Raw genomic sequence first — 20,978 nt, 5'->3', positions numbered from 1 at the left:
ATTGTAACTCTGCCATGATTTCAGTAAAAAATTGACTCTTACTTGAAACCAGTCATGTCCCACCTATATGTCTGTAAATTTTATGGGACTAAACAGACCTCTGATTATAAAACAGAGATTGGAATTGGACTCTCTGCACTTGTGATCATCAGCATTTTCAGACATACTGTATTTTGGGCAATTCATCTTTCTATTTACCCACAAATACCAGAGTTCAGAAATTCTTAGATCTCTGAATTGCCATGCTGTCAGTATGTGAGTAAAGGTTCGTGATCGAGTGTGTTTGCTCTAATGATGCTTATACATCTTCCATAGAAGTATTCATTTCAGGAGGAACAGGGGCAGCTGTCAGCCACTATTTTGTGGTGTCTTAAAAAACATGTAGCATCATTGTGCCCACACAGATTAGTAAGTTTGGCGAGATGAGTACTTAACACTGGCCTTTGTTTCTAATTTTAAAAATGGTGTGCTTGGTACTATTAGACAGCACAGATCTTGGCAAATCTTGAAGAGTCGTTCGGTGGTGTTTTCCCAAGACATGCCCACTCCAGCCTTAGAGTTTCTGGGGAACAAATGTGGTGGCCTTCTGCCTCTTGAGGGGTGACAAGTGGTTGGACTTTGGAGCTTGTGAACACTTACTGCAGAATTTGGTCCATGACAGTGTATCCCACAGCAGTAGGACTCAGTGGACAAGCTGCTGAATGACAGCTGGTGGAGCAGTTTCTTCCCCTTGAACGGCTTGCAGTTGTTCTGGTGATGGCCCTTGCTGTCCATTAGGCTCTCCTCCTGGAGGAGGGTCTAGTGTCCCTGCTGTCTCTGCACAGGAGACCATGGGTGATGTAGACCGCTGACTGCCTTTCATATTTTATCTGGACAGTACCAGTGAGGCGCATGACTCCTCACTACTCCTAGACATGCATTTTGGATTCCATGCAAAGTCTGGAAAGACAGCATTAGCTGTAGAGTCAAGATGCATGGCCCTTTCTTTAGGGCTTGTACAGGCAGCTCCTCCTGGTCAGCTCAGGGAGTGCCCCCACACACCCCCACACCCACACACCCCCTAGTAGTTTGCCCCTTTCTTTTAGTTCTAAAAAAATAGTGGCTTGGTGCACAGAACACGCAGAGTTTGTCACTTCTGAGAGAAGTTGGTGCTGATCCTTGCCCTGCAGACTTTCACTGGCTCGGTAGCCCTTGGGTGGCCAAACCCGCTGAAGCAGACAGGACTGTGCAGCTGAGCAGGAGCTGTTGTGCACATAAGCATTTTCAGGTTGTGCAGTGAGACCTGCGTTTGCTTCTAGCCTTGTTTGGTGGCCACGCAAGCTTAAAATACTGGGTGTATGTGTGAGAAGAGTCTCTCATTTCAGTAGCAGCTCTGGAAGTTTAGAAGGCTATGGGCACGTGTCCCACCGAAAAGGTTCCTGGGGGAACCTACTGTATCTGTCTCTCCCGTCCCTTTTCTGCAACAGTAACAAAGAGCCTCCTGAGTTTGTCGGTGTCTGGGGTGCTTTGGTTTTAAGGAAAGTGTGCCATTTGTTTCAGATCACCTGTTAGCAGACTCCTACATCGGACAGGAGGACTCCCCTGAGATGCAGCAGGCAGCACAGAACAAGCGCAGGCTCTCCGTCATCTCAGACGGCAAGTTTGAGAGGAGCTTCTCTGAGGAGCAGGCAGAGAAGATGCCAAGCGAGGGGCCGAAGCCACGAGTCTACACGATCTCTGGCGAGAGGCCAATGCTGTCAGACCACGAGAACGAAAGTATGGAACTGGTGGTGATGAAGGGGGCTGCGCAAGAGGAATGCCACCATGGCCACCAAGTGCACGGTGCTGGTGGCTCTCACGGTGTCAACAGGCATTGCAAGGGCTGGCCGGGCAGCCGGCAGGGCTCCAAGGAGTGCCCAAACTGCACCCGGCTGGCTGCCCCTTCCCAGCATTCCTTTGACCTGGAGCAGCATCAATCCAGCGAGACTGGGTGGCACAGAAAAAGGCTGGAGAGGATGTACAGTGTCGATCGAGTGTCTGGTAAGTAAGGGTGGGTGCTGGGAGGGCACAAAGGGACTCTGGCACAGGAGTGAAGGGTGACACCCATCTTATCCCAGTATGGGGGTTTTGTTGCCATGTGCCCCAAATTGGGCCCTGCAGTGTTTCCTCTTCAGCACCTTGCTGGTACCTTGCACCAGCGTTCATGGAAAGGGTTTGTCAAAAGGGGGAGTTTAAAATCAGCCGGGTTCAGTTTGAGGCCAGCTCATCCAAGCCTCACTGTCTTTCCTTCTAGTTTGTTGGCAGCAAATGACCTGGGTGGTTTTCATGCCAGCTTCATGTAGCTTAATGTGGTTGATCTCTGTGGGTTGCCTTTCTGTTGGAGGAAGAGCAGGAGAGCAGGGGCAGTGCCAAGGCACCTACATTTATGCTCATCCAGGATGCAGTTCAGAGCAGGACCCTCTCTCCTCTGCCTCATTTTGGCACTGAGGCAGGTGAAATCTTTGTGAACGTGCCAGGGTGCTCTTGAGGGAGCCCCAGTTCAGCGCAGGTACAGTGTTCTATGCTTTGGTGTGTCCCTGAAATGCTCATCTGCACGGCTGGAAGCAGTTTAGCAGGGTCCCTCACCTAGTCCTACCTCACAGTGTTCCCATAAATACTAATAATACAATATTGGGCTTTTTTTCCCCATTCACTCTCCATTTGCTCAATATTTTCAGGGAATAGGGCTTGGAATTAAATTACATTTAAAAATTCCTGATCGTTTTAAAAAACTGTTAATCAAATATATGTCGCAATCTGTACGTTTTGTATTATAAACTAGTATGCAATCCATCTTTGTCTGTCAGCTCTATATGTGGCTGGCAAGGAGTCTGACCTAATTTGTCTGATTTCTTTTTTTAAATGTAAACACACATCAAGGTTTTTGGAGCAGAATGTCCAGCCAGGAAAGGTCAAGGTTTTCTCCTTGAAAATAAATTGAGTGTAAGGACTGTGGAGGTCAAACTGTGCATCTTTCCTGGGTTCATAGTTTTCAAGTAAATATCATAGCGATACTTACTGTAGGTAAAATAACAGAAGGGTGGAGTTCTGGATCATATTTTCATGCCTAGATGTTTGAAATTCTGTGACTAAATTAATACAAGGATTAATACTGAAAAATAATAATCAGAAAACAATTATCAAGTGTGCAGAACACTTACAGCCCTGCTAATTCCTGTGTATAGTTTTTAAGCATTATTTCTCTGTCTGTTCTCTGTGATGTTTGGGATTCACATCAGACACTACATGTGCAAGTTTAGACTTTATTGTTTTTATTTCTTAAGTGCAAGAAAATGAGTGAGAAGAATTTTCCTGGATAAAAACCTTTTATTTTTTTTATGATCATACATGTTTTACCTGCTAAAAGATGGCTCTGCATATGATGACACAGCCAGAAAGCTTGTGTGAAGATAGAAAGACATTTCAGTCCCAGCCTTTCAGGAAAGAACATCACCAGCCCCAGGGACTTGGTCTTGTGGAGATCAGGGTGCTGAGTTGAGTTGGTTGCAGCCTCATGATGTGTAGTGAATTGGGAAAGCAAAGATTTCATGTTCCAATGCTGATGGATTTATGTTAAAAGCTTTCCTGAACAAATGAAAAATACACTAGTGCACTGTGAGACTGAAGCAGGTTACTTGATACAGAACCAAAGGAAAGCTCCAGATCACTAATGGATCCTCCTGGCTGGAGCTAAACACCTCTGTCTGCTAGAAAACATGGCCTAGCAAATGCTATAGAGAGATGCCATGTTCCACTTCTGGGCCTTGGGATTTATAATATGTATTTTCAACTATGCAGCAATTGTTGTTAGGGCCAGTTATCAATGTGAAATGGAGATTTGCCTTTCTGAAAATATACTGGAGTAGTTACTTAAATGGGAACAAAATGGACAGTGCTGAACCTGCAGATGAGTATTTTGTGTTTCATACAAGCAGACAGCAGCTACCCTCCGTGCTTGTCTCAAGTCTCTGAGTGCTTGCACGTGTGGCTGCACAGGCAGCGCTGTGCCTCTGAGACCAAATCCTGTCATAGTGCTGGCATCACGGAATGGAAGTTTTCTCAGCTTGGTCTCGTTTGTTACTCAGAGAAAAACTGAGAATTGAGTGGCACAACTGTCACAGGTTGCAAGAAGTAGTTCTTGGAATGTCCTTCATGCATGGCTAGCAGAGAAAACAAAGCAGAGATGAATGGAGATGAGAGAGAGAGACTAATTTCCCCAGAGGTTCAATTTACAGCGCTGCTTTCTCTGTTTGGATTTACATGACACGTTGTTGCTGCAGAACCAACATTCATGGCAGTTAGGCCAGATTGGCATAATTTAATATGGATTTTTATGCTGAGTTTATGACACCTAACACTATTCCAGAGAAGCACAAGCTGTTGTCTCCTGTGCTGTTCCCAGCATCTGATGCAAACACATCCACTCATGGACAGAGGTGCTGAGATTTTCATGCAGCCTGTCAAGTGGCTGGAGATGGTGAATGTGGTGGTGGTGGTGTTCCTCCAGTCTTATCCAGGCCCGTGGTTCCTTGGCTGTTTCATCACAGTTGATGATAACAAGAAAGGAGAGTAAGATGCTCTGTCTGGCCAAAAAGGAGTGTGCTACCTGCTCCTGGAAGCAATTAGTTGTACTCATAATCTGAATTTTAATGAGCCAGATCAGCTCTGGAGCTAAACTGTGTTCCCTAGTCCCCAGCTGTGTGCTTCTCTGCAACTGTTCTACCTCTGGCTGGTAAAGAGGCAATCTCAAGGGCCACACATCCTTTATTCTCCACTGAGTGCTGTGGGTAGGGGAGTGATATCTTTCCGATGTGGACTCCTGTCTTTCAGAAAAGGAGGGAGGCTTCCAGTGGTTGTCCAGGCAAAGCTGTTGTTCATAAATTCAGCTTTGAATAAGCTACTGGCTTAAAAGCTGTAAAATATATTAAGAGATTGTCAGTCCTTTGAGATGCGTAGTCCCTGAGAAGTCTGTACAGGTTTGTTGGCTAAAGAGGAATTTGTACAACTTCTCCTCCTTCACCACTTTTGTGGATTCAAGACTTAAAGCAAGTAATTAATTTACAGTCTGAACTGTTTTGAATTTCTTCAGTCTTTTTTAAAGAAGAGCAGACATAGGAACTTCATAAGTATTTAGCATACTAGAATGCAGTTTTCACTTAATGTATATATTTCCTTAGGGTGCCTTTATACAAGGCTTGACATAAGCTGTTAGCTGAGAAGAGTGTCTGTTACAGCTTTCTGTATGATTTCTTGAAAGCTTCACTTCAAAGGAAGCCTCTCCAGTTGCATTTAGCATGTTTTGCATCTGTAATTGCAGCAGGACCAGTCTGTAGTAGATGATGATCTGTGAAAAACATTTGGTGAGATACCTCATCTGTAGTAATTATGTCTGCAATATGCATGCAGGGTTTGTTTGGGTTTTGACCAATGAAAGTGAATAAAAAAATTCTCTTGACGATGCCAGAATATTAATGACTAAGATACCATAGTTGCTAATGATCTCAAAAGGAATGAGTGAAGCAAGACGCATGATGAGCAACATGTGGCAAGTCATTAAGCAAGGAAGCTGTAAATTGGAAGTGAAGCAAATGAAAAATCAGGTAGCCCCAAATCCCAGGGATCCAGTCCACTGAGATCTCGCATGTCTTGTGTCAGTGGATTTTAGCACACCTCTGATTCCCTGCCTCAGCCTGAGAATTCTCAGTGGGAGCTGCCTCTTGGTCAGACTCCTCCTTCTGGTCACCACCATCCCACACACATAATTAGTGACTTAATTTACTGCCTGCATTTTGTCTTAGTGGTCATTACGTGAAGAGGATGTGATGTCCTAATGCAACAGAATTGGGAAATAATCACAGTTGGTTCAGGCAGGGCAGTTTACAAACAAGAGACTGAGTAAGCACAGAGTTATCTGCAGTTTGTGTAGCAGATGTGCACTTTGACTTCTAAAGGCAGAAAAATTCACGAAGGCCAGGTCATCAGGAGTGGGTGTCTGAGGGCTTTATTGAAACTTCAGTGGTAGAAAAAGAGAGTATGTCTCAGGCTTACAGTTCTGAGGAGAGGAAGGTGAATGCTTCTTGTCTTCCACAGGAGGCTGCATCAGAAAGAATGGATGAATGGGACGTTTCAAATGAATGGTAATAAGGAAAAGGCAGAGGCTGGAAAATGCTCTTAGTGGAAAGTATTTCTTTCCCCTGTTTTTTTTCTTTTTCAAATGTTCCTTCTGTAATTCCTGGATCAATCATTCTAATCTTTGACGCTTAGAATAGAGCTTTCATTTTTCATTTTGTAGCCTGATAGACCGGCTTAGCGCAAATTTATAAGACACTTGGTGGTAGTGTGCATATATATGAGGAGATTGAAACTCTCCAGTTTAGTATAGGGCAGGATGCTGAAGAAAAGTACTAGAAGAAAGAGCTCAGAAAATCTTGCTGGCTGAATGCTGTCTCTGCATGCTGGGTTCTCAGGTTTTGCTCTCTCTTCCAGATGAAGTCCCCATACGAACCTGGTTCCCAAAAGAGAACCTCTTCAGTTTTCAAACTGCTACTACAACTATGCAAGCGTAAGTGAAACTGCTGCTGGAGCTTTTATTGTGTATTTTAAAGTTTGTGGCCCTCTCAAAGCTGTATCTGAGTGTCTGGAGCAATTGAGTTGTGTGTTTGGCACCGCAGTGCAGGGGTGAGAGAGAGAGAACCTTGTACTTTATTAATTTATTTTGTGTACTTAGTAGTTCTCTTTCCTACTACTCCCATTTGTTTGGTTTTACCTTCTTTAACTCCTTGGGCTACCCAGCTCTTCTCTGCTTCCCTTATTTTCTCTGTGACACTGTGCCCTGTCCCTGGCTGCCTCTGCAGAGAGAAACTCCTGTGGGAGCACCAGCTGAGACCCTTCACCACTTGCTTCTGCTGCAGCCACTGCCCTGAGGGAATATTCGAGGCTTGCCCTGCATCCCTCACTCCAGGAGAAGCGTGTCTGTATAGAATGAGATTGTAGCCCTACAGCTTCTGTGCTGGTCTGGTCATTTGAAGAAAGTGTCAGTAAAATTTCTTCAAAGTGTGAATGAATCTGAGTTAGGAACAGCATTTCCCTCCACGCTCTGCACAGGTTTTGGTGCCCCTGGTTGCTGTGTGTTGGGAGGAGGCAGTTCTCAAAGGACTGAAGAGAGTAAGGGAAGCCTCATTTCCAGGTTGTACCCAGCTTGTCAGGAAATGCCATCTTCCTGGTGTCAAGTATTTCCTACCTGACTGGATAGCCAAGGCAAGCACTGAGGGAAACGAGACACTGTTGTGCTTTCTAAGGCCCTACTCCAGCCTTGTCACCTTTTTCCTGGTTCCTACTTTGTGTCTGTCATTCTCAGCCACTCTCTTTATTCCTCTTTGTCTAATCTGGTGTGCTTTTTGTAATCTGTTTCTCTGCCATTTCCTCTTTCCCTCATACCTTTCCTTTCTCAAATCCTGAAAAGAGGCTGTTTGTTGATCTTGGGATAACCCAGACTGGATCACACCTGTAAGAACTGTTACAGGGAGGGCTGGATCTAGAGTTGGGGAGAGGGGTGGCTGCTGAGATACTGGAAAGGTTCTGCATCACACAGAAAAAAAGGCTTACCATCACGCCCTGCCCTTCCCTTCCAGCTTGGCTGGAGGTGTGACCCACCCTCCCAACCTGAGGAACAGCACAAGGGGAGGCATTTGCATGGTGCCAGTCTGTGAAATCTGATGCATTGTGGCAGGGTGCTGAGCCCACCCTGACGGTGGCAGTGGGGAGCCTCTGTGAGCTGCTGCTCTCTCTGTATTGTCTTAGCACTGCTTCTCTTACTTAACCCTATGTCCCCCTGCCTTCTTTCCAGGGATTGTAAATCTGGTGGCATCCCAGCTGATTCACACTCCTGGGCACCAGGCTTGACAGTCCGAGGGCAATTTGACAGATACTCGCTTTGCTCTTTAAAAATGTTGGCGGATAACAGTGAATGATATTTTACAATCCTGATCTGACAAACCAAAACCATGCACAAAATCAGCACGTTTCCTTTGCCTTTGGGCACATCCTTTGTTATCTGAAGTCATCTTTGCTGGGTACAAGGTTTGTTGCAGGATGATGGCTCATGGCAGGGCCTACAGGGCTTGAAGGCCAAAGTGAGGTTGGCTTGGGGGATGGTGCTCTGAGGAGACCCTTGAGGAGCACAGCTCCCTTGGTATACATAGCTCCTTGGTTGATGTTTCTGGAGGTCCTGTGTTGCCTCTAGAAATTGCATAGAAACTTTTCCAGAAGTTCAGGGCACCTCCTTAAGTGGCTTCCCCAGGTGCCCCTGTCCTCCTGGCCTCTCCTCTAGCATTTTCACCCCACTGTGCTCCCTTCCTTCATAGACCAGACAGCGTGAGCTGACTTCACAGGTCACTGTGGGAGGAGGTCTCCCTGCTCCAGAAGCCCATGATGGTGAGCTCCTGCTGTAGCCTGACAGGCCGTGGTCAGCTGTCAGTTGTACATCTGCATGTTCTCTGGATCTACATGGAGCTTAATTTGCATCCAAGCCACATGCCAGCACTGCCCCAGCGAGGATTTAGCTTGGTCCAATAGGAGTCTCACCACTGAGAAATGTTTAATTTAAAAAGCAATTTCCTTCCACCTAACAAGAACTATTCCTTCTGGAGTGAAAATTCCCTCAGAACACTGGCTGGGGCTGAGCACTAATGAATTCCTCTTCTCTTTCTTTTTCCCTGCATCTCCTGGGATCTCTAGCATCTCGTAAGTATAATCTCAATTTTTTTATTACCTTGTCTGTTGGTGTCCTGGATAAACTCTCCTCTCCTGTCCATCATATTCATTCGTGCTTTCCCTGTGCTAGGACTGTTTGTCAGCTGGCAAGAGGTTAGATGGCTACAGCTCGTAGGCCTACAGGGATCACACTGCAACCGTCCTCATCTTCAAAACGGAGGCTACAGTTGCTAGCATGCTTTTGTCCCTCTTGATCCTGGTGTACACAGGTTTTGTGTCTGCAGTCTCCTAGGTCCATTCTGCTGTAGCAGGGATGATGGCTGCTCTTCTCCACTCTTTGAGCCATGCTCTGGCCACTCTTATGTTTGCTTTAGGAACAGTGGCTTGTCTAGCCACCTACTGAGAGAGTGAGGACCTTTGGTTTGGTGAGTCTTTTGCCCGGCCCCTGACTTGCACGCAGTCCTGCAAGGGCTGGCTGTCTTCCTTGGTCAGCCTAATCTCTCTTTGTTGTCTGGTGAGAGCTTTCCTGTCTATGTTTCGTGTTCTCTCCAGTTCAAAGCTGTGTAGTTGGTTAATGGCTTAAAATGGTTTCCCAGGGCGTTCAGGGGCTACGCAGAGAGGAAGAGACGGAAACGAGAGAATGATTCTGCAGCTATTATACAGAGGTAGGGCCCACTTTCTCCCACAGCTGTAACCTTGCCTGGTGTTGCATGGGCCCTTCGGGTGTCATTAGTGACGCTTGATGACATTGAACGTGGTTGTCCCTGTCTGTGTTGCTGTTTGTAGGGACACTAGCAGTGGTTGTGTTGGAAATGTGGAGGTGAATGATGCTGCAGTGCTCAAGACAGCTGATCTCCATCTTCTTAAAGGAACACTGTCAAGTTTCTTTTAAGCTTCCAAATATAATATACAGGATCTGTGTCTCAGGCAGAAAAATAGATAATATACATATAAAGAAATTAAAGATGAAATTTCCCCAGCCCTCTCCCAGATACGTGGAATTTGTTTGAGGTTAGCTGAGTAAGTAATTTCAGGTGTTGTTGCTGCATCTAAAAATGCACCTCAAAATCTGCAGTGTAGGCAAAATTAACATCCCTAGTGACCAGAAGTCTGTTATTCTAATCTTTTTTTGAATAACGGAAAGGGAAGAAAATGGGATGGGGACTGGTTCCTTGTCTGGGTGTTACAGAAGGGCCCTGGTTTCCCTCTGCTGGCTTCACAGGGCACACCACTTAGCCACTGTGGTGATCAGAACTGTTCTGGTTTTTTAAATGTGCCAAGGCTCCTCTGTTTTGGCAGCCTACTAAGAAGGATAACGTGGCATTTTTGTCATTGGTTAAAAAGTGCCATGATCACTTCAGAACTGTTCAAAACAAAGTGGGAGAAAAACAACAGTTTTTTTCTTAACTGGGAAATTGCCAGGAAGATTTTTTGTTTAAGCAGTTTAAAGTTGATGGGTATTTTCAACAGTAAGGAAGATAAATAAGATTCAAAACTAAAGATGCTGTAAATAAATAGACAGTGTATCTTTAAAAAGAAAGAGATTTATCAGAATTTGTTAGAGGTAAGTCTTCATTAGAAATGGCTTGTTGATGTGGCTTCTGAGTACGGGAGTAGGAGTCATATACCTTGTGTCAGGATAGACAGGGTCATGTCATCCTTGTGTTGAGTGGCCAGCATGTCCCTTCATCTCCTGCGGACACTGAAGGCAGGATTGTACAGTGGGAACCCATCTGCATTTATCTTGTCATAAAGAGGAGATAGGATAGCTCTGATGGATTTTTGGCTCTGCCATGCAAGCAGACCCTGGCCAGCTGTCAGGATTGCTGGCAGTTAGTGTTCAGCTTTCTTCTCCAGGGAGTGGGAAGGATCCCAGCCCAGCTGCAGTTTTGGATGCTTGTTGTGCAGCCCTTCATGGCCTCAGGTGTTTCAGAAGTTCAGTTGTCACTGCACGGCCCCTTCAGTGGTTGGCTCTGTGTGTCTGGTGCCTGGGGAGGCTGGTTTGTGTGGCACAGCACACGGAGGGTGTTTCCTGGAGAGTGAGTGATGCCCAGCGGTTTGTTGAGCCTTGTGTCTGCTGCACGGAGGGGCTGGGCTGGAGAACGGGAGAGGTGCTGTTGGGAGTTTTGCCAGAGCATTGATGTATGTCAGTAATTCCATTGCTGACCTGTCAGGTAGTGAAAATGTTGGAAAATGAACCGCTGCAAGCAGAGCTGCAGTGTGTGTGAAGCATGGCTACTGTGTCTTGGAGACCCTTTGGCTGGGATGGTACCGTGGAGGTGGCATAGGGTTGTGCAGGCAAGCTGGAGCCTGTCAGGAGGAGGACTGTTCAGGAAGGGGAGTAATAAAGAGATTTCATCACTGTAACTTGGGGGATGCTTGTTGAATTTTGATGGTGAAGAGATCTTGCTGGTGATCAAATAACACTGGGTTTTGTGGGTGCAATTGCAGGAGCCAGGCAGGAAAGACAGGGCAGGTTTATGCAGCCCCACTGCTCACAGAGCACATTGCAGCTCCCCAGGGGCTGCTGTGCCAGTCCTTTCATGCTCACATCAAGCACAGAGAAGCCTGAGGACCAGTACAGCTGCAAAAAGCACTCAGAAGGATCTGGGTGACCGCAGGATGCCCACATTGAGAGGCAGTCCCAGGCTTGCACCTCCTTTCCAAAGTGGTGTTTTGTTTTGTTTTTTTTTTTCTGGAAGACATGAGGAGGGGAAAAAAAGGCCTTTGTCCCTTCTCTGAGCATTTAGTGCTGTGGTTAACCTTGAGCAACTGGATTCTCCCCGGAGTTGCTCTCAGCAGTATTCAGATGTATCCAGCCAGCTGCCCTCGATGCGCACTCAAGGGAGAGACCAAGCTGTCTAGGCAGCTGGGAGCTGCGCTCCTCTATGGCAAAGACTGCTTTATCCCTGTTCCCCCCAGGGTCTGAAGAAGCTCCTCTGCAGAGAGGACAGCTGAGAATTTAGCAGAAAAATGGATTTTACTCCAAAATGCCAAAATCCCAAAGGATTTAACAGTGGCCTTGGCAATTAACATTGGTGCTCAGTGTCTGGTTTGATCTCAGTCTCACAACAGACCATAAAGATTTTCATTCTGATGAGCTACAACATATGTTTAAGACCTTTCTTGTAAAGAACAACCCAAATAAATATTGTATTTATTTGGATTTGAAGCTGATGAACAGTAGGACAGCCCACATTATCCATCATCACATGCCCCAGAAGGCTTTGTACGTAGAGCCAGACCAGCATGTCCTAGTGAAGCAAATTTTTTTTAGTTACTTTTCTAAAGGGGGCAGTTGTCTGATCCACAGCAGTGAATCTTCACATACCCAAGTACAGCTAAAATAAATCTTTGTAAACTAACAATAGCTCAAGTACAGATGGAAACTTGTTGTGGAATAAGGTTGCTCCCAGCTTCACTACCCAGCTGCTGGTTTTTTTTCCTGAGCTGCTGAATTTGGGTCCTGATGAACAGCATGGGAGCCAAGGCCAAAGTGGGGGACAGTGCAGAAGGTGGCGTGAGTTAAGGGTTGTCCTATGAGGGCTGTGTTTGTGTCGATCTCTGTATAGGAGTAAACGTATCTGACTTTCTCTGAACAACTTCATGGCAATGCTGGAAGTGTCTTCTAGTCCAGTTAGTTCGCCAAAGCTTCTGCATGGTTGCAATGTGTCCTTACTCATCCCACTAACTTGTGTGAGCCAGATGACCTTGTCATTTTACTCGTTTCGCCAGCAGTAGTCTCTGTTGCTTGATGTCTGCGGTATATGTTGGTGGGGCAGAAAGGAATCTAGGGAGGCTCGCCCACTCCATGCAGGCTGCTCACTGACATCTCTGGGGGCCATGGGGGCTGCACTGAGCTGGCCACCCTGACTAAGTAGGGGTCACACTTTTCTTGATAGTCCATGTGCTGCTTCTTCCCTGTGTCTCTTCTGGTGTCCTCTTTGGTTCCTGTCCTCTTTGGTTCCTGTCTAGGTGAGTGATGAGAAACTAAAGGAAACAGGTCCCTTGCACTCAGAGGGGCTTGGATGAAGAGTCCTTTTGCCATGGTCTCTCTGGAGGGGCCAGGATGGTCTGTTTGACCCATGACTGTGGGGTGTAGCTGCTTCCCAAGGCTTACCCTCTGATGGACTTTCCCCTGGAGCTGTGTACTCTGCTGCCCCACTGAACTCTGCCTGTGAGTCGTGGGCAGGGAAGCATGTGGTTAAGCAGGCAGCATTAGCAGAGAGCAGGCCATGAGGACAGTCAGCCTTGCTGAACAGTGCTATCTGAGAAGGAAGAAGCTGCTTCAGTCTTTCCCAGCTCTTTGCCCTGGAGAGCAGTATGGGCTGCATGGTTGCTAACAGCACGGGTGGGATTTTAGCAGCTGCTGTGAATGTGTTTGGGAATGAGCACAGCCATGAGCATGGTGTGTGCATGCTGCCTAGCAGGGCAGAGCCCGGGCACCCCACTTGCTGGCTGAAGCATGTGTGGAAGAAAGGAGAGAGGGGAGCAGTTACTGCTGCTTACCAGAAGAGGGAACGTTGCCAGCATGGGCAGTGTCAGTGTCTTCAGCACAGTTACAGCACAGGCGTGCCTTAGTCATAGGGACGTGAAAGCAGGCCATGAGAAGGGGACTGCCACGTAGGACCTCACTTGCCCCATACCACCAGCCTGGTGAATTCAGAAGAAACAGCCACGCTCTTGACAAGCATAACTGTCCCCAGCACTGAGTAGATGCAGGCTGGGAACCTGGTGTCCAGCTTTTGAACGCCTAGAAGGAAATGCATTGTCTTCTCACTTTTTTTTTTTTCCTCCCAGTTTTTTCAGTCCTGCTGGGCCCAGGTATTGCTTCGTATTACCTTTTCTCAAAGGTTGTGTTTGGCCTTTCTTTCAGGAATTTTCGGAAGCACCTCCGCATGGTGGGGAGCCGAAGGGTTAAAGCACAAAGTAAGTGAGTACCTGTAAGATGTGTCTGTGAGGAGTTGGGGTTTGTGCCGGTGGGACATGAGCAACCTATGTTGTGTGTAGATGTGGACAGAAAGGACCTAGCATTGGGCCGGAGAAAGGATTTGACCTGCTGGTGCCATTTTAGCCTACAAAAAAGGCGGCCAGGTTGTTGCAAGTCTCCAGGACACACGGATGTCTGCGAGCAGCCTGTAAGCTCTTTCTGAGGACCCTCTGCCTTGGCTGTGAGATGTCTGTGGCCTCAGTGCAAGGAGTGGAAGGAGAGCTGCAGCGTCCCTTGTCCCATGTGCGTGTGGTTTTCCGGAATCACCGGCGTAGACACTTGTGATGAGAACCAGAGCTGAGAGTTCAGCAGAGCTGACGAGGGCTGCCTGGCCTCTTACGGAAGCTGTGGACCAGCTGTGGCTCCCTGGGGACAGTCGGTGTTTTGTGTGCCATGCGGACTGGTGGCTTTCTCTTTCCTCCTCCCCTGTCCCATCACCGTCTTGCAGCAGGACCTGGGGGAAAGTTGCCTGGTGGGAGCTGAGAGGATGGTGGAAGAGAGAGAAAGAAGAGGAACAGGGAAGAGATTGGAGCAAGGGAGAAGTAAGGGAGTGTTATGCCTCACTGGGGAAGAAATCACCTCTCAGGCCTGGGAAACAGCAGCTCCCTTTCCTTGAGGAAGGCAACACTCCACAACCTGGTTGGGGTAGCTCCCTTATTGTTGTGAAATGGGCTGAGAATGGTGTGCCGAGAATGGCTCCAGAGGAGGAAACAGCTTGTTCTTCCCACCCCTGACCAGGCATCACGTACAGACTGCCCACAGCAAAGCCCTGCTGAGTTGAATTTGCATTCTTTACTCTCCTTTCTCCTGTGCTGTGGGAAGTGAACAGCAAAGAGCATTGCCCTTTGAAGTGTCTTTATTGGCATCTGAGTTAGCACTGCCTGCAATAAACAGGGCTCACCTCCCCCTAGAGCTGTCTGGAAGTTCAGGCACGCCTCTCTGCCTTGGTAACTCTCGGGTCATGTTTTCAAAGCTCTCTTCATGAGCACAATAGCTAAATTCATGGGTTTTAAAGAAAGCTGAGGATGGAGATCACCTTCTGAAGAACTTACTATGTGATTTTTCTCCCTGGACACCCATGCTTGGACACACTGCAGCAGAGGACAGGTTGCTTCTCAGCTCTTATAATGCAGATCTGCAGTGAATTCCTGTGCTGCTGACATGAGATGCTGTTACTAGATATGCTGCAGCAGACTTGCTCTGTCTGCTGCCAGAAATAGGAATTAGTGGCTATAAGTGGCTGTTAATCTAGGCGTAATGGCTCTCACATGCGCTTGCCAAGTCAGACATTGTGGTTGGCAGTTCCCAGGAATTTGCCATCAGTGCAACCAGCTCCCTGGATTCTGCCTGGGAAATGCCAGCACAAACAATATAATGCCCCTTGGAGGAAAAAAAAAAAACAAACCTGAAGAGAGAGTGCTCATGAGAATGCAGGCAAGCAAAAACTGAAGGATTTTCAATTTTGCAATAAAATTCAGAAAGCATGAGCTTTCCAGAGGCCCCCCCTCTGTTTGATCCAGCTCTGACTGGGATGGCACTAGAACATGAAGGGAGAACTGACTGGAGAACTATTGCCTTCTTCTGGTCATGTATATGTTGTTAGCTTTTGAGTACATATTCCTGCGAGGCCTTTGAGTCAGAGCATTTACACTAAGACTGGAATAGCCTTGATTAAATTGAGGTTTGAGCTGTGTGCATTTAAGGAGAGACTATCAAGTGTCCTCACTTTTCTGTGTTGCATACCCTGTAATGGTCCTGCTCAGAAATTGGGCACCTTGTCTTCTGCTGTGTAGAATATAGACCCTTGTTTGCTGTGTGGAAAGGACTCACATTTGGCAAGTGGAAGAACAAGCACAGGGGAGTCCGTGATGTGTGGCTTTGGAAATCTACTGGATGTTTTGTTTTGCTGGCAGCAACAGAGGTGGCTTTGGAGTCTGTTAATGTCGTGCTTTGGTTTTATCCTAGCATTTGCCGAACGGCGTGAGAGGAGCTTCAGCAGGTCCTGGAGTGACCCGACTCCCATCAAAGCTGATTCCTTCCATGACTCTCGAGAAAGTGAGTTCTGAGTCCTTTGAGCTTCCTCCTGTGGCCAAACCCTCCGGCTGAGGTGTTGAGTGGAGTCCCACTGGAGTAAATCCTCTGTGCCCTTTTGTCCCATCTGTGATCCTTTTAGTTTCATGAGATCTGAGCAAATAACACTCCAGCTATATGCACCTGTTCATCCGTGTGTACCTATATTTATTTGTAGAGCACAACACATCTAACCTTATGTTATTGTGCAGTTGCCAAAGGATACCCAGTGGCACAGCTGTCTTACCCTCTGTTCCCGTCATCTCTTATTCACTTGGGACCAAAACAACCTACCTGGAAGCACACCAGGCCAAGGCTACATTCACCATAGTGGGGCTATGCCTGGCTTCCTGTGCAGGAGCCCCTTCTGAGCTCTTTCCTAGGCTAGAATAGCTCAAGAGCACAGCTGCAGTGCTCCATGAGATGTAGCTTTGATTTCCTGGCCGTGCTGGCTGCACAGGTGATGGCTTGGGGCAATGTGATCTTCGTTTGGGCTGCCAGGAATTCCTGTGGGAATCCCCAGTAATGCTGCAATGTCCTGCTTTTGGGAACTGAGACTGTGTTGTGTTAATTTACAGGAGGAAATGCCAATGTCTTCCCACTGTCTTATAAAGGGAATGGCTGCTTTACCCAGATTTTATTGAAACCCTATAGGTAAGGGACTTGGTGGACATGAGTTTGCTGATCTTGAAATGGGTTGTAAGTGAATTTCACTGACCTACCAGGTAAGCACGAGATCCAGCCCTCCTAGCTGTAGAAGACACCACACCAAGCTGTAGGGGAAGATGTACGAAAGCCAGGTTCAAAACATGACCCGATTGTTCCTTTGCAGTCTGATTCCTTCCCTCTCCCTCAGCTAACTCAGAGGCGAATGGAAAAGACATGGTTCAGACAGGCTCTGGGCACTGCCCACTGACACTTGGACATCCCAAAAGGCACAAATACAGGCATCTTGGTTCTCTTCCTCAGTCCCTGGCTTCAGGGAAGCATCTCTATTTTTAACCTTTAACGGTCAATTATATTCCTTCCAGATGTTTTTTTCCCCAGGAGGCATTGAAGGCCAACAGGTAAGGTCAATTTGGAGAGAAAATTCAAGTATACTGTTGCAATACTACTGTGCTTGCTACGGCTGTCCACACACTCTGGGACTTCTCTGCCAGGATCAGTTTGACCAACAAGGCCGAGTTTCTTTATAATCACTCAGAAGATGTAGTCAGAGCAGTAATTATTGTAAGGAGACCAGCTTTGAAGTCCTTGGACTTTTGCTCATCAGCTTGGCAATGTTGAAGTGTAGTGAGTCTGTCTGTGTTCTGTCTCCTTCTCTCTTTCTGAAATACAGGGTGACTGTTGCAAATTAGCATTTGAAAGCTAAACTTGGTGACTGTGCGTGATGAAAAATTGTGATATGTGGCATCGGGCTCTGTGTGTGTGCTCTTCATTTGTTAAGTGTTTGTCTGTTTAGAGACTCCAGCCCCAAAGTGTGGTGTCTGTCACTCTGTAAAACAAAGGGCACAAGTCTCAGCTTGTGGTACCTCTTGTGAGGTAGCTGCCAGACAGGATTGAGTGGGGAAGGCAAGCTCTTATAATGCACACTGTGTTCTGGCAGGCCATGATCTTCAGGATTCCTGCGGCACTTTGGATGGCGACTTTGACTTGAACTGGGAAGCAGAAAAAGAACTTGAAGCCGTGGCATGTGACGGAGAAGACTTTATTCCACCAAAAATAATGGTAAGGGTTTCCAACTCAGTTACCTGTATCTACTCAGGCCCTGTCTGTCCTTTCAGAGCTGCTAAGTTTATGATCTTCATAGGAAGAGGCAAGTCTTTTGTATAGGTAACTCTTCAAGTGTGTATGAGGGTCACTCAGAGATCAGCCAAGACATGACATAGCGTTTGGCATCTGTTATTGCTGGGGATAAAGTGTTGAAAGAAAACTAGAAGTGGAAGGACTTGTAATCCAACCCCAAATCAGATCAGGACTGTCACCAACACTCAGTGGAATTAGCCTGAGTCTCAGTAACCCCAACAACAGAGACCTGAGTCCCCAGTCCCAGCAGTCCCTCCCTGCAGTTGTTGCTGACCTAATTCACTTTGGAGCCATATGTCACCCCTTGAAGTGCCTTCATCTCTTTTATCATTCCTTGATGCTAGGCCTCCCCCTGTGCTCCACCCTGCTGTGCTCTGTGGGGTTTGGCAGACAGGACCACAAGCACAAGTACTCGGGCAAAATGGGGTCTCCAGCTTTCCAGCTTCTCAGGGCAGCATTGCTAGCTCAGTATGGCAGTGCTGTGTTTCAGTGGGTCCTGCTAAGACTTGGGAAGAGTGAAGGACATGGAGACAACCTGCTTTTATATGTGTTCCCAGGCTGGCTGTGCAGGCCAGCCCCAAAACACCCTCAGGGCAAAGTGTCCAGGTGAGGACCAAACTCTAGAAACCCAGCACTTGGGTTTGCTCAGCCCTTGACAGATCCAGTGAGTCTCCCAAGTGGTGCAGGTGATGACTGTCCATCCCTGGACTCTGTATTGTGCCTCTTCAGAAACTTTACATTAACTCCAAAGCAGTGATGCACTGCCTGCCAGGAGGGAGGGCTTAGAAGTTGGCCCAAGCTGAAAGCCATGCTGCTTTTACAAGGCCACCAGCACCGCTGCCTGCTCCCCTCTCACAGCAATGAACAGAGATGCCTGAAATCACAGCACGGTCAAATTGACCATGTTCTCATAGTCCTTTGGGTTGTGCTGATGGCAGCCCCATCCTCTTGGGCTCTCATGCTGATGCAGCCAGCAGAAGCTTCAGCCAGAGTTGCCAGGTAACCTGCGTCTGCCTGACATCCCACGGCTGTGTGCCTACCTCTGCCTGATGCCATTCCATCCCCTGGCTGGTTCCTGCGCAGGTACACAGCTGTCCCACCACCAGCCAGCCATGTGTGCTGGTTTGAACAGTGCTCTACAGCCAGAAGCACAGCCCCTCGCGTGGAGGAAGGCTGTACAGAAATGATCTTTGCTGGGATGCAGCCGTTCATGGTGATGCACAAGCTGCTTCATCCTCTCTGTGCAGCGGTCTCCCCTTTAAAGATTTATCTCAGACTCAGTCCTGCCTTTTAGGCAGAGCTGTGTGCTCATTTGTGGATGGCTGAGAAGACTGACGCATGGGGGAACTTGGGAAGCCTGGGGTTCCTCTGCAGTGGACCCCAGACTTGGAGGGCCTGCCACAGGGACACAGACAGGCAGGATTAGCTGCTAGTTTGGGTAACACCTGAGAGCAACTGATCAGGACACTGTTATTCTGGCCTTTGTGCTTCTGTCCAGACTTTACTGGCTTTTCCTCATGCTGTTGCACTGCTTTTTTTTTTTTTTTTTTTCCCCCCCCCCCCCCTTCTAGCTCATTTCTTCCAAGGTACCCAAAGCAGAGTATGTCCCGACAATTATCCGCAGGGACGATCCCTCTATCATCCCCATTCTCTATGTAAGTATATTACTTCTGCTGTGTCTGGATGTGTGGAAGCAGGCTTCATACGGAGAATTTTTCTTTTGTCCCTATCCCTAGTTCCTACTACGGTGATTCTGAAACACTGATGTGATTTGGAAAAGCTGTCAGGAAAGGTCTGGGCATGTGCTGAACCCAGATTTGGGGTCTGGGGTAGCTTCGTGGGGGTTCAGGTCTAGGTGGAAGAGTAAGGTGGAGTGAAAATTGCAGTCACAGACAGGCAGCATGGGGAGATTACCAAGGGAAGGCAGGGCTCACACAGAGCTGTGTGTTGCCAGTCTTAGGGCTCCTTCTTATGCTCCTCCTTAGACAATATGAGCTCTGCAGCAGACTGCGAACCCCATCACCCTGTGTACAGTGGTCAGTCATTAGTTTAACCTTGATTTTTCACTAGAAGTCCTGCTTGAGCAGGTGTCTGAAACACCAGCAAGGAGCCATGGATCTCTCTTTCCTAATCACTTTATATTCACTAAATTTGAAAGGGAAAGGTGGGACTGACAGCCCAGAAAACTCAGTCTCCATGTGCAGCAGTCAGTGCCACTGGGGGTTTGGCTTTGCTACTCTCTTTCTCTAAGAGTTGGATGGTTGTCCTGATGACCCTGCCATGCCAGAGGCCAGATGGGTTGGGAGGGTGGCTGTTTGTTAGCCACCTTGGACGTGTGTAAAGCCAGAGGCTGGCTACAAAACATGGGCCAAGAGGCAAGTAAGCATTGCTGATGCTGACTACATCTGATGGATGGTGTGTGCTTTGGGCTTGTCTGCAGGATTAATCTTAGAGCCTTTGGATGGACTTGATCTTCATGGACTTTTGAGTCTTCAGCTTCTTTGCTGAGATGTGTTTTAGGGTGGTAATTACTGTGATGTGACTAGAAGCCCTCAGTTGGTATAATTGTGCTCTTAAAGCATCTGTTTGCCTGGAAATGGGATTGTGTGTGTGATATTAGAGACTATAATAACATCTTGGGAGCTGGTGCAGTGACAGTGAACCCTGATATGTCTTCTCTCTTGGTTTCCAGGACCATGAACATGCCACCTTTGATGACATCCTAGGTACGTAAGTGTTATTCCTTAATTTCTGCCAATTGCAAATATAACTGATCAGTATGTTAAAACCACTGCACTGCCCTGTGCCTCAGCGGCCACTCATAAAGATGTTTTTATCACCCCAGTGACACCTGACAGTCAGGCAGCTGCTGTTGGATGTGCTGCAGTAAAAAAACTTCACTTCTGTGGCCCATTTTTGATGCCAAGCTTCTGGTTTCTGAAAGGGAAGCTGAGGCACAGGGCAGCAGAGATCCTGCCCAGTGTACCTTTGTTAGGTGAGCATTAACAGAGGGTCTGGTACAGGTCCATGGTCGCTACAGAGCCATGTCTGGGGCTGCACTGTACTTTCTCTGCCCTGAGATATGCTGAGCTTTCCACAGCACGAAAGCAAAGGGTTTGCTTTTACATCAGTGGGAATGTAGGTGCTGAGCACCTCTCACAGCTCAGCCTCTTCCCTTCAGAACTAAAGCAAGAAAAAGTAAGATTAATTTTTAATTTCCTCCGTGGTTCATCTCTTCCAATGTATTTTTTTGCAGAGGAGATAGAGAAGAAGCTTAACATTTATCGGAAAGGCTGCAAAATCTGGAAGATGCTGATATTTTGCCAGGTACATGAAAGCTGCTAAGCGCTTGGGTGGTTTGAATCACAGAATCATCAAGGTT

General features: G+C 47.3%; 1 protein-coding gene across 1 annotated transcript in view; it reads left to right on the top strand.

The window, feature by feature from the left end:
- The window catches only part of NSMF (NMDA receptor synaptonuclear signaling and neuronal migration factor), a 43,525-nt gene that overhangs the window by 11,462 nt on the left and 11,085 nt on the right, over positions 1 to 20,978 (top strand). Inside the window, exons 3-12 of the mRNA XM_026860691.1 lie at positions 1,540 to 2,019; positions 6,505 to 6,580; positions 8,755 to 8,760; positions 9,327 to 9,395; positions 13,607 to 13,659; positions 15,686 to 15,775; positions 17,397 to 17,518; positions 19,168 to 19,251; positions 20,289 to 20,322; positions 20,853 to 20,923. Coding sequence (XP_026716492.1) covers positions 1,540 to 2,019; positions 6,505 to 6,580; positions 8,755 to 8,760; positions 9,327 to 9,395; positions 13,607 to 13,659; positions 15,686 to 15,775; positions 17,397 to 17,518; positions 19,168 to 19,251; positions 20,289 to 20,322; positions 20,853 to 20,923 — 1,085 coding nt within the window. The remainder of the gene's footprint in view (positions 1 to 1,539; positions 2,020 to 6,504; positions 6,581 to 8,754; positions 8,761 to 9,326; positions 9,396 to 13,606; positions 13,660 to 15,685; positions 15,776 to 17,396; positions 17,519 to 19,167; positions 19,252 to 20,288; positions 20,323 to 20,852; positions 20,924 to 20,978) is intronic.

This window comes from Athene cunicularia (genome assembly GCF_003259725.1).
Source record: "Athene cunicularia isolate RWA chromosome 17 unlocalized genomic scaffold, athCun1 chr17_part1, whole genome shotgun sequence".
NCBI lineage: Eukaryota > Metazoa > Chordata > Aves > Strigiformes > Strigidae > Athene > Athene cunicularia.
The sequence above is the reverse complement of the archived record's forward strand: the minus strand, read 5'-3'. Positions and strand labels throughout refer to the sequence as shown.